Source organism: Macaca thibetana, chromosome 18 (assembly GCF_024542745.1).
Source record: "Macaca thibetana thibetana isolate TM-01 chromosome 18, ASM2454274v1, whole genome shotgun sequence".
Lineage (NCBI taxonomy): Eukaryota > Metazoa > Chordata > Mammalia > Primates > Cercopithecidae > Macaca > Macaca thibetana.
Genome location: NC_065595.1, coordinates 31,285,269 through 31,299,121, shown reverse-complemented (window position 1 = coordinate 31,299,121; position 13,853 = coordinate 31,285,269). Strand labels below are relative to the sequence as shown.

Below are 13,853 nucleotides of genomic sequence, written 5' to 3'. Positions count from 1 at the left end.
ATGTGAAAAGTTGAGATAAACAGGTTAAACCTACAAAGTCCAATATCTGACTTGAACATGAATTTTAGAGAGATTTTAAAAAAGAGGGAAGGGCCAGGTGCGGTGGCTCACGCCTGTAATTCTAGCACTTTGGGAGGCTGAAGAGGGCAGAACACTTGAGGTCAGGAGTTCGAGACCAGACTGGCCAACATGGTGAAATCCCGGCTTTACTAAAAATACAACAATTAGCCAGAAATCGCTTGAACCTGGGAGGTGGAGGTTGCAGTGAGTCGAGATTGTGCCACTGCACTCCAGTCTGGGCAACAGAGCAAGACTCTATCTCAAAATAAATAAATAAATAATAAAAATAAATTTAAAAAGAGGCAAGAAATGCACAAAGAAATATTAAATAACACAAAAAAACTGCCCACAGTTGAAGAACAAATATTTACTGACTAATAAGCAATCCATCAATGAAAAAATATCACCCACACTAACACATCACCATATTTCAGAATTCTAAAGACATACCCAAGATTCTAAAATCTTCCACAGAGAAAAAGAAAAAAAAAAACTGTACAGAGCAATGATAATCAGATGGCATCAGAATTTCCTCTAACAACACTAATAATAATATTAGACAGTAATGGAATATCTTCAAAACTCTCGGGAATACTGATTCTCAATCAGAAACTCATAACTAGCCTACCTATCATTCAAATGTAGACTTATAAGACATACAAGACAAATACATACAAATATAGACAAGTAAGGACTAATACTTTCTTCAAAAGCTACATGAGGATGTGCTACATAAAAACTGAGGAAATAAACCAAAAATGGCTTTAAAGAATATCAGACAACAGTGGAAGCCACCCAAGAAAATAGTGAAGAGGAATCCCAAATGACACAGCTATGTGATAGCCCTACAAAGCAACTGATGGTGTCAATGAGTAGTCCCAAGACTACACATATAACTTTCAAAAATTAGGCTAAAATAATAAAAAAAGAATGAAGTACTGATCCATGCCACAACTAGAATGAACCTTGAAAATATACTAAGTAAAACAATGCAAACACAAAAGACCATATGTCATATGATACAATTTGTATGAAATGTCCAGAATAGCCAAATTCCATAGAAACACAAAGTAGGCCGGTTTTGCTAGGGGCTGAGAAATGAAGAGTGACTGCTAATGGGCACATGGCTTCTGCTTGGGGTGCTGAAAAGGTTCTGGTATTAAATAATGGTGATGGTTGCACAATTTTGTGAATACACTAAAATCAATTAATTGTACAAGTTAGAAGACTGAATTTTGTGGCGTATGAATGCTATCTCAATAAAGCTTTATTTTTAAAAGTGAAGCTAAAGTAAAGGAAAAACATAAAAAGCTAAGAAATGTCATTAAATTCCAAGAAAAACAAAAACTTACATGAGAAAGTAGATCACGCTATACTTCTTGCCAAGTGGTTGTCAGGGACTGGGAGTTGGGGCACAGACTGACCACAAGGGAAACTAGGGAACTTGAGTTGAGAGGGATGTAATTGAATTGTTCTATATCATAAAACTTAAAAAAATAATAAAATAAAATAAAACCTCCTGTGACACTGGAGTGGATTTTTGTAGTTGAAGTTGACTCTTAAGGAATCAACTATGGATTATTTAGCAAAGTTTGATGCCCAAATAATTGACAGTATCTAGTGATTTACTTTGTTAAACTCTCCCTGTGCCTAAGTATATTACTGGGAGGGTCTGATTTTTTTTTAAAGCTTTTCAATACTCTTTATTGAAGTACAATATATCTACTGCAAATTACAAGTACACATATTGCTTTCTCTGTAAATTCTGATACTCTGTCATCCTGACAGATTTTGGGGAGGGAGTAAAATAGGTCCAAAACGTAGAAATGAAAAAGTTTCCAAAATCCTCCCTAGTCAGATCTTCATAGAGTAGTTTCATTAGCTGATTTAAAGTAAATTCTCAAAACAATAAATATACTAAAAGAAAATTAAAAACATATACACATTTCCAAGTCACTTCTCCCATTTAGATTATCTATCCCGTAACTTAGCTCCAATAATGTTACAAGATTTACCTAGATGTCTTCTGATCTAGAAATTACTAATATTTTAAAACAATTAAGATACATAGTAAAAATTTAAGAGACGGAGAGTTCTGCCTTCTAATTATTTTTATTGAACCCAACTAATCCCTGCTCTTTGGCTTCCTTTTGTGTACTTCCTACAAAGAATATTCTTAAGTAAACTTGTCATCCTGGGGGAAAATAAGTAGATATAAAAGTACAGATAATACAAGTAAGAAGAGAAAAAAAAGAAACAGAACTGAATGAAGGGTGTGAGAAGTAGTATCTTCAATTTACAAAGGGAAAGCCAAGTGTTACTGCCTATATTTGAAGGAACAAAAAGACATATATTACACAGAAAAACTAAAAATGATAATTTAAATATAATAAAGGAATATAGCAAGGGAACAGGTGCAAGTAGACAGAAGGAGATAATCATCTGAGCAGACACCAATAAATAATTTAATGAATCAAAAAAGTGGCATACATTTACATTAAGAACCAAGAAAATGAAACACTTGGATATAAATCTAACAAAATATGTACAAAAGCTATATAAGCAAAACCATAAAACTATGACGAAAGAAATCACATAACTAAATAAATAGAAAGATATTCTATGTTCATGGATAGAAAGACTCAATATTGTCAAGATTCCTCTCAATGTGATCTACAGACGCAACACAATTCAAATCAAAACACCTGCAAGTTACTTTGTAGTAACTTGCAGTAACACAACAAACTGGTTCTAAAGTTACAAGGAAAAGCAAAAGGCCTATAAATACCAACACAAAATTGAAACAGCAGAACAAACTAAAAGGATTGGCATTATCCTTCAAGACCTATTATAAAGCTACAGTAATCAAGACAGCATGACAATGGCAAAAGAATAAATAGATCAACAGAACAGAACTGAGCACTCAGAAATAGACCCACATATAGTTAATTGGTCTTTGACAAAGGAGCAAAGACAGTATAATGGGGAAAGGTAGTCTCTTCAACCAGATGATGAAACAACTGGATATCCACATGCAAAAAAAGAGACATATCTAAATACGAAATGCAAAACTATAAAACTAAAAAGATAAAATAGGAGAAAATCCAAATGACTTTGGGTATGGTGAGGACTTTTTGGATACAACACCAAAGGCACAATCCATGAAAGAAATTATTGATAGTAAGATTAAAATTTTAAAATTTAAAGTTTCCTACTCTGTGAAAGACATAATCCATGAAAAAAATAACTGATAGCAAAGGCCTCATTAAAATTAAAAATTTCTAGTCTGTGAAAGACACTGTGAAGAGAATGAAAAGAAATGCCACAGGCTGGGAGAAAACATTTGCAGAAGACATATCTGATAATGGATTGTTATCTAAAATATACAAAGAACTCTTAAAACTCAACAAGAACACAACCCAATTAAAAAGTGGACCAAAGACTAACAGATATATCATCAAAAAAGATACACAGATGGCAAGCAAGCATATGAAGAGATGCTCAACATCATATGTCATCAGGGAACTGCAAATAAAACAATGAGATACCACTACACACCTATTCAAATGCCAGAATTTAAAACACTATCACCACCAAACGCTAACAAGGATGTGGAGCAACAGGAACTCTCATTCACTACTGGTGGGAATGGCAAAATTGGTACAGGCATTTTGGAAGACAGTTAAGCAGTTTCTTACAAAATTAAACATAATTTAACCATCATCCATTCATCTACTCTGTATGACAATGATAGATACATTTCACCATGCATTTGTCTAATCCCATAGAATATGAATTTCATGCATTTGTCTAATCCCATAGAATATAAATTTCTTACAAAATTAAACATACTTTAACCATCATCCATTGATTTACTCTGTATATGACAATGATAGATACATTGATCAATACATTGATACACTGATACAATTGATACATTGACCAATAAACTGATAGATACAATTGATCTATCAATACATTGATAGATACATTGATAGATGTATCAAAGATAGATGTATCTATCAATGTATCGATATCTATATCTATTGATATCGATATCTATTTATATTGATACGTTGATATCTATCACAGATAGATATGGCTGTATAGATATATCTATCGATAATTGATACATTGATAGATGATACATAGATGATACATTGATACATTGATAGACACAACTGACAGAATTGATACACTGATCAATATATTGGTAGATACACTGTATACATTGTATCAATGTCATAGATACATTTCATCATGCATTTGTCTAATCTCATAGAAAATAAACACCAACAGGGAACAATAAAGTAAACTATATTTGGGAGATAATCCAGTACCAATGCAGACTCATTAATTATAACAAATGTACTCCTCTGCTGATGGACACTGATGGGACAGGAGTACTGACTCATTAATTATAACAAATGTACTCCTCTTCTGACGGACACTGATGGGACAGGAGTACTGACTCATTAATTATAACAAATGTACTCCTCTGCTGACGGACACTGATGGGACAGGAGTACTCTATGTATGTGGAGTAGGCTTAACATTAATCACTGCAAATTTTAATTCTCCCAACAAACAACTAATTTTTTTTCTTTTTAATTCTGTACTTTCTGCTCAATTTTGTGGTGAACCTAAAATTACTCTCAAAACATTTAGTTTTTTTTTTAGACTTTTTTTTTCAAAATAATGGTATATTATTTAGAAATATAAAAGGTTCAATGAAGGTAAAGGTTTATATAAACCACCAGAACAGGTGAGAATTTAGTAGGGTTGTCTCTCAGGAGAAAACATTTAAAAAGAGATGAGAAAAATAATATTTGCTCTCATTATAAGCCTCTGTGCAATCTGATTTTGTCCCTAAACCATGTGCATACATATATGACCACTTAAAATTCAGCACCAATGACTACCAGAAGATATTCAAATGTAATATAATCTGGATTATGTCTGAAAAGAAATTACTCCGTAAAGAAATAAGTTATGTGTCAGCAAAAATAAAAAAGAAAAAAATTGATTGTTCATTGGGAGAATTAAAATTTGCAGTTATTAACATCAAATCACTTCATTCATATTTTGCTATACATGTATTAATAACAGCAAACAAAATTAACAGCAGCATTCAGTAACAATCTTGGTTTTTTACCAGAAAAAATTCTCTGAAGGCACCAGACATCAATTTTCAAACTAAAAAGCTATTGTGAACTTAATACATAATACTGTTTTGGTATCTGAAAATACTACAATCTTTGATTCACTGATTCAATCGATGCCTTAAATGCCTAATTCATTCAGAAAGCTATACTAGATGTTTACCTTGTAACACCTAAAACTTAAAATGCTGGCTCGCTGTAGTCACCCTCCAACCCCTCCCCTACCTTACGGCTAGATTCAGAGAAGCATTTTAGCATCAACATGCAGGGCTGTAGAAAGGCACTTTCCCAACAGCTAGGCCCTTCGTTGCCAACCACGGGTCTCTCCTATACCTTCACTCTCTTCCAACAACTTGGAGACTCCATAATAAAGAAACCATTTATGACTCTCTAGGTTCTTGAACCATCTACTCACTGTTACCACCAAATGTTTTCAGTACTCAAATTTCCACAGCAGAACATCTAACCCAGTACTATTAATCTATGGGCCCAATAAATGTGCATTTTATATAATGTTATTACATTTTAGAAATGCTATAAACTGAATTTTATAAATAAGATTCTCAGTTTCACTCTCAAATATTTCCAAAATGTATTTTATAGAAATATTTCTAATAATTATATTCTTTTTTATATCTCAATAAACAGAGAACCCTAAAAATAATCAAACCTTTAGTCCTCTAACATTTGAGTCTTTGCTACATCAATGTAGCTTCTTTATCCCTAATATTCCACAAATCCTCTGCTCAACCTAATGTGCTTCTGATTCTCCAAATACATTATTCATACCTAAGAAGTCCCTATCCGGTTCTTTTCTGCCTCCTTAATGATTTAGCCAGTGCTAATCTGTTCAACTCCAAATGACTGTGGCATTTATCAAATGTTCCTCTCATCGGGGTATCTTTCTGTCTATCCAACTCTACGCTCTTCAAGAGTCACACCTTTCTGTGTTCAGGGTCTACTCCATTGTACACACATAGTATATTCACAATATGTTTTTGAGGATGACCTGAATTTAAAAAGAAATTATTATACTAAGAAGGAATAATCTAGGGACTACTGAGATACAAAGCCCATCGTCCCTAAACGGCCCCAGAATACTCAGCACTTATAACTAATTAATCTACTAGTTACTTAAACAATCTCAGGTGTTATTTCTCAGTGCTTCAGCTTCCAGTAGCCCCTTTCTACTACAAATGTCAGTAAGACACCCACTTGTTACAATGTGCCAACTACAAATGAGCCATTACACTTGCAGTGGAATATGCCTTAGTACAATACTGTTTCCATATAGGACTAGATGCTGAGAAACAAACAAACAAAATGCTTTAAGCACATTGAACAGGTTAGACCCTTACTAATTTACTCTGTAAAGAAATATTTGAGTCTACCATGTGCCAGGCTAACCTGAATATCACGGATGCAGCAGCAGTGAGCAAGCCAAATGCTGCCACAAGAGCCCTTGTTTTCATGGAGCTTTCATTCTAGTTTTACTGGGAAAGTATGAGCAAGAGAGATAACAGATAATATGAGAGTGAAAAGTGTTACAACAAAAAACAGGCCGGGTATGGTGGCTTTTGCCAGTAATCCCAGCACTTTAGGAGGCCAAGGCAGGAGGGTTGCTTGAGCCCAGAGTTCAAGGCCAGCCTGGGCACCATAGCAAGACTTCATCTCTACAAATAATTTTAAAAATTAGTCAGGCAGTCAGGAATGGTGGCACACACCTGTGGCCCCAGATACTCGAGAGTCTGAGATGGGAGAATTGCTTGAGCCTGGGCAGTTGAGGCTATACTGAGCCATGATTGCACCACTGCCCTCCAGGCTGGGTGACAGAGTGGGAATCCCATCTCAAAAAAAAAAAAAAAAAAGATAAGTAAATAAATAACACATGAAAAAAGGACAGAGAATGAGAGGGGAGCTATTTTCAGGTAGGTGGTCAAAGGTACTCCATAGGGTAGTCAAGGTGGCCATTTCTAAAGAAACAAAACTTGAAGCAGATGAAAGCTTGAAGGAGGTCAGAATATGAGCCATGCAAATATCTAAAGGCAGATAGACTGCAGAATGAAAGAAGGCAAGGCCCTAGACACAGCATGGACTGGCATGCTCCACATCAGCAGGACCACCAGCGAGGGTTAGCGGATGACATCCGATAATCCCCTGTACCCGACAAGTCACAATACACAAATAGATACACACTCCCTGAAAAAGGCACTGAAAGCAATTAATTATGAAAATCTCATCTTTATCAATCTATACCTTACGAAAAAAACTAAAAATGTTTTCTTAGATTAAATTATAATTGACAAATCTGTAAATCAGGGCCAGGCTAAAAATTAAACAGTCCTCAATGAGTTCACAGGTTCATAAGAAAGACCACAGAAATGGATCCCAGAGAAAAGAGGCTGTATTTTGGGTCTGAAGCCAATAGAAAAACGCCTACCCTGAGCAGACCTGCCCAGAGTGGTGGCACTAGTGAGAAGGGGTGGAGCCTGTGCTTGACACTGACGTCATCATGTACAGCTAACAGCCACAGATTTGCTGAAAAATGACAGTAACAAAAACAGATACAAAGACAAGGGGAAAAAAATCTAATTTGAGTCCTCAAAATAACTTCCATTTATTAACAAAACGGCATCACAAGTAGCCCCGAAAATACAAGGATGGGTCTATACAGCATCCGTAGAGATGCTTCTGCGGCTACGGCCCCGCCCGACTCCACCACTCGGTTGGTTCCCACAAGTCTCATTCAGCCCTTATAGTAACATCACGAGAACCCAGACAGTGTCACAAATTCCAAGCGCTGGGCTTTTACCTCTGGCTTACCTACCCATATTCTTTCTGTTAGAACACTCCATATTAGTGTCTTGAAGAAAACACCTTTATCTTTATTACTTTCCTGTTTACTTCACTGAGACACAGGGAAGGTATAAAAATCAAAGGCAAGGTTTTGCTTTTGACAGATTTATTTAAATTCTAGTGGGATCGATCCAAAATACACTGAAAAATGTCAAGTCCATGCAGAACTTAATCTTTATTTTAAATATATAAATGCTGAGAGCTATGGAGTTAAGCATTCCTGAAAGATGAACAATTTTAATGAAGATTAGTACCTCCGTGAATTAATATTTTATCAAGAAATCCAAAGTGTCTGAGAAACAGTAGCCAGTAACTACTTAAAAGTCAATCTTCATTACAAATGAACTCCTACAAAGATCACTGTAATGAACTTCCGGGAGTTTATTTCAACTACTGCCACTGATCCTATTCTCTTTATAATGAGGTATCATTTACATTTTAGTTTACAGATCTCTAAATAAATATATAGCATACATATACATATGTATGGCAACCCCTTTGCTCTCAATATTAACAGAATGATTTTAAAAGTCTCATAAGAAACATTTACGCTAGTTTTGAATTACCCTCAGTGGCCATTAAAATTAGTTTCATCTTGTTATTCACCTGCTAATGCAGCACAGGATGAATTACCAATGTGAAATGTGAAACGTTTATAGCACTTCTGATGATGTTCAGGTGTGAGAGCATTCCTGGTTTGCATATATTCCTGTTTCCTCTCAAATTATACATTGATCCATAATACTGCACTACAGTTAGAGGAAATGAAACATTCAAAGAGTAGTTTGGTTTCACATGGAAACCGTTACCAAGACAAACCTTCTTGTAGGATGGAGTTCCAAGAACATTAAATCATCAGAAATTGTTTCAGCAGCTGGTTAAAGCTCAGTGTACATAATAGGAGACAACTGGCTAGCTGTGCATTTTCAGTTAATTTAAAAGGTATAAACACATTAAAACACTGAAATGTTTGATATATTACAACACAATCGGCTTGTTCCTCAAGGGTGTTTAAATGGCTGCTGTATTCATTGTGTTTGGAGCCAATTTACTATCTAAAGGTATTTACTGTTTCCATCCCCCTGAATGTCACCAAAACATTTTATCAATAAAGGCAACAACAACAAAAGAGTGTACGCATTTAGGATATGTACTAAATTCCTGGTATTGTGTTATTAAAAAAAAAATATTTAGGGTCAAGCGTGGTGGCTCACGCCTATAATCCCAGCACTTTGGGAGGCCGAGGCAGGCAGATCACATGAGGTCAGGAGTTTGAGACCAGCCTGGCCAACATGGTGAAACCCCATCTCTACTAAAAATACAAAAATTAGCTGGGTGTGGTGGTGCTTGCCTGTAATCCCAGCTACTTGGGAGGCTGAGGCAGAACAATTGTTTCAACCCAGGAGGCAGAGGTTGCAGTGAGCTGAGATCGCGCCACTGCACTCTAGCCTGGGCAACAGAGTAAGACTCCATCTCAAAAAAAAAAAGAAAGAAAAATTAGAGGTGGTGCTACTTGTAAAATTACATCAGGAACACATGAAGCACTCCACACACCATGACAAAGAAACAGCACACAGTATATGTGTTTCCCTTCCCTGATCTGACCACATGTAAAAGAAACCTAACCACAGTGGCCTAAGCAAGATAGGTATCTATTTTTCTCATGTAAGAGGAAACCCAAAGATATGGGATCCAGGGCCCATGTAATAGTTTCATAATGTCACCAATATCCCATGCTCCCAGGACACTATTCTTTGCATGCAATGCTCATTAACATAGTTTCAAGACAGCCTAAGCATTGCCTCCACATTCCAGGAAGGAAGGGAGAGCAACAAGCAAAAGGCTGGAGTGGATATGCTCCGCAAGTTCATGATTTCTGCTCACATATACTTGACCCAAACTATGTCACATGGTCACATGGAACCACCAAAGTGTCTGAAAAACAAATCTGGGCACACAGCACCACTCTAAACAATACTGGAGTTCTGTTAGAATGGAATGGGAGAAAGGATGGCATGCATGTGTCTGCTGCAGGAGCTCCGGTTGAATGGGAAATTGTCCCATTTCCTTCCCTAGGCGATGACTCTTCAGTTGTCTCAGCCTAATTTCCCAGGTGCATACCATGAGACCATATCATGACGGGGGTTGGTGGTTCTCACTTCGAAGACTATATTAAAATTCTAGATGTTGCATTCATGTACAACAGCAGCTTGCAGCCTATTTTTTCACAAATATCTGTCTTTCCTTTTGGCGCCATAGATAAATAGCACATTTCCAATTATATCCCCATGTAGACTGAGATTCTGTCATGAGAAACAGTAAAATCTACTTTTTTATTTCAAAAATAATTCCTTTTATATATGCATTTTCAACAGGAGATGTAAACTCTTTCTACAGAGGTAAGTAAAAATCTTCATAGATACAATAATAATGGTTTGTGGTCCTCTAAAGGGCTGTAGGACATAAACAGACATTCAGTGTGTCTGGGGACTCAAATTTCATTAAGTGGGAGAGGCAATTATGAAAGAAATGTCAAACAAGGCTTCTCAGGTAGAAAATATTTTTAAAATTTTTTTTATTTTTATTTTTTATTTTTTATTTTTTTTGTGACATAGTCTCGCTCTGTAGCCCATGCAGGAGTGCAGTGGCGCAATCTCAACTCACTGCAACCTCCACCTCCCCAACCTTGGTTCAAGCGATTCTCCTGCATCAGCCTCCCTATAGCTGGGATTACAGGCATGCACCACCATGCCCAGCTAATTTTTGTATTTTTAGTAGAGACGGGGTTTCACCATGTTGGCCAGGCTGGTCTTGAAGTCCTGACCTCATGATCCGCCCACCTCGGCCTCTCAAAGTGCTGGGATTACAGGTGTGAGTCACTGCGCCCGGTCTAATTTTGTTTTTTTTAAAGTAAAGACAGGGTCTCACTATATTGCCCAGGCTGATCTCCAACTCCTGCATCCAAGCAATACACTTGCCTCAGGCTCCCAAAGTGCTGGGATTATAGGCGTGAGACACTGCACCTGGCCAATAATTTTTTTTTAAAGGTTGAGAATCACTGCTTTAAAAGTAACAAATGAGGCTAGGCACGGTGGCTAATACCTGTAATCCAGGCACTTTGGGAGGCTGAGGTTAGAGGATCACTTGAGGCTGGGAGTTCGACACTATCCTGGCCAACACAGTGAGGCCCTGTCTCTATTTTAAATTTTAAAAAGTAACAAACAAGATGAACATTTTGAATCATATAGGAATTGCGTTGAGCTGCAGTGACAGAGGCCCAGTTACAGCAGTGTTAACTAATAAGGGTCTACTTCTGTCACATGAGAAGTCCAGGATGAAAAAAGGTGGTGCTGGTAGTTGTTGACTTTGGTTTAGCAGCTCAATGACATCAAAACAGAATTTTCTGTGAGTCTCTTGGTTCATGGTGCCAAGAAGGCTGTGCAACTCAAAAGACTATCCACATTCCAGACAGCAGGAGAAAGGGCTGTCAAGAGAAAAAAGATATGCCTCCTAGCTGAGTCAAGCAGTTCCTTTTAGAGAGCTTTACTCAGAGGTCTCATTGGAGGACCTTCCTCTACATCTCACTGACTATGCCTAGCGTCAAAGAAGGCTGGAAATGAAAATCTGGCTTCACCAAAAGAGGCTGGAAACACAATCAAGAAGTCAGGAAGATAAGGAGAACTCAACTCACTGTGTCTACCATAATATGAAGTAGATTCAAATTGCTTCTCTCTTAAAATGTTGTTTCCAAAGATCGATAAGCTCTCTTAATACAGAGATTAATTCCGTGCCTACCATATTCTTAAGATAGTTTCACTATTTCCCCCTTAACGACGTTAACATTTTTGTTTTGACGATGAATAGCCAGTCTAAATATTAGGCAGAAAGAAAAGAACTCTGGATATAGAATCCTTAAAAGGCACACATATAAGTACTACACCAGGACCCACAAACTCCGCAACATGATCAATGATGATCTGCCACATACAAAGAAGATAAAACAAATCCTGGCCTAGCCGGAACTTACAAGAGTGGAATATCAGTGATTAACTGCATCAAACAGCACAGCAATTCTTCCAAAAGATCTTCTGAGTCAGAACCTGGTAAGACACATAAAAAGATTTTTTTTTAACAAAGTACACAGTAGAATGCAGTTGTTTAGAAGTTACATTTTCATTCCTAATGAGAACATGAACAGTTATCATTATATAAACTCAGTCATTAGTGTTCACCTCTGATTAAAATCCAAACCATGAACAGGTTAGCATCTATCATAATCTTAATCTAGTATAGGACCTTTCAACACCTCTATAGTAATATAGCTTTTAAAGCTTGAAGGTACTTAATGCTCCTGTATGCCAGTAGTTGTCAGATTTTTTATACTGCACTGTGTTTCTTTCAATGAAATCTTACATTAAAGCCAAATACATGAAACAGATAAAAATCAAGCTGCTCTAACTGCTTTGTTTGAAGCAGGGGTAGAGGACTTTTATCCCTCCCTCCCCAACAAATATCTGGCTTTACCCTTGATTTCTTGAGGGGTCTCAAGCTACCTTTTATGAACCTCTGGAGCTCCATAGATCGTAGACCGAACCCCATTAAAGAGGCCAACCTCCTCTTTACAGACAATGAGTCAAAGGTAAAAGGGCTTTCCGAAGTCAAAGAATAAATAAGAGGCAAAGGCAGAATGCAAATTACCATTCCAATGGAAATGTTCCCCTATCCCAAACTACTGCAAGTAACTGACCTCCAAATTCCCAAAGTCAGTCAGTATCTTATGTGACTTCTGCTCTTGGACATTACTGACACCTCCTCCTTCAGGAAATTCCTTCTTTTCTCAGTTCCTATAATACCTTATTTTTAACAAACTTCTTTTTCTATTTCTTCCCAGTGTCTGCTTCCTCAAAATACCTTTCAACTATTGGCATGTTCCCCAGAGTTCTACCATCGTCGTGCTTTTTTGTTCATTATCTCATCACCACAGTTCAGCTAAACAAGTTTACTAAATTAAAACTCACTCCTGGGCCAGGTGTGGTGGCTCACACCTATAATCCCAGCACTTTGTGAGGCCAAGGCAGGCAGATCACCTGAGGTCAGGAGTTCGAGACCAGCCTGGCCAACATAGTGAAACCTCACCTCTACTAAAAATATAAAAATGAGTCCAGCATGGTGGCGCACACCTGTGGTCCCAGCTACTCAGGAGGCTGAGGCAGGAGAATTGCTTGAACCCAGGAGGAAGAGGTTGCAGTGAACTGAGGTCGCGCCACAGCACTCCAGCCTGGGCAACAAAGCGAGACTGTGTCTCAAAAAAAAAAAAAAAGAAAGAAAAAAAACTGACTCTTTTAATCTTCATGACTAGTTAGTATTTAGTTCCAATTTTACTCCTCTGCAATCCGAACTCCAGGTTACAATCAGAGAGAGCTAACTAAACTCTATCCTTTCACTCTCCTGGCTTAGGTCTTTTCAATTACTTTAAGCTGATTAATATATACCAAAAAAATTCCATGCTCCAAAGTACAGCATGCCAGATTCTTGGAGATATAGTTCCCTTATCCCTTTGTACCTTTATCTCCCTCCAGTACTGCAGTGTATATTCCAGCAATGCCAAGCTATCTGCTACATGCCATTTCACACCTCAGTAACATTCCCTCTGCCTGGAATAGCCTCCAACAATAAAAATCTAATTTTTAAAAAGCCCATCTGTATCCATCTGAACCATCCTAAGTTTCATCTCCTCCATGATACCCACTCCCTTGCCTCACCCTGAATAATCTA

The 13,853-nt window shown here is 37.1% G+C and overlaps 1 protein-coding gene across 8 annotated transcripts in view; it reads right to left on the bottom strand.

Annotated features, from left to right (window-relative positions):
* The window catches only part of DYM (dymeclin), a 400,993-nt gene that overhangs the window by 297,177 nt on the left and 89,963 nt on the right, over positions 1-13,853 (bottom strand). For all 8 annotated transcript variants that reach the window (XM_050767681.1, XM_050767686.1, XM_050767684.1 and 5 more), the window contains exon 6: positions 12,106-12,178. In XM_050767681.1, coding sequence (XP_050623638.1) covers positions 12,106-12,178 — 73 coding nt within the window. The remainder of the gene's footprint in view (positions 1-12,105; positions 12,179-13,853) is intronic.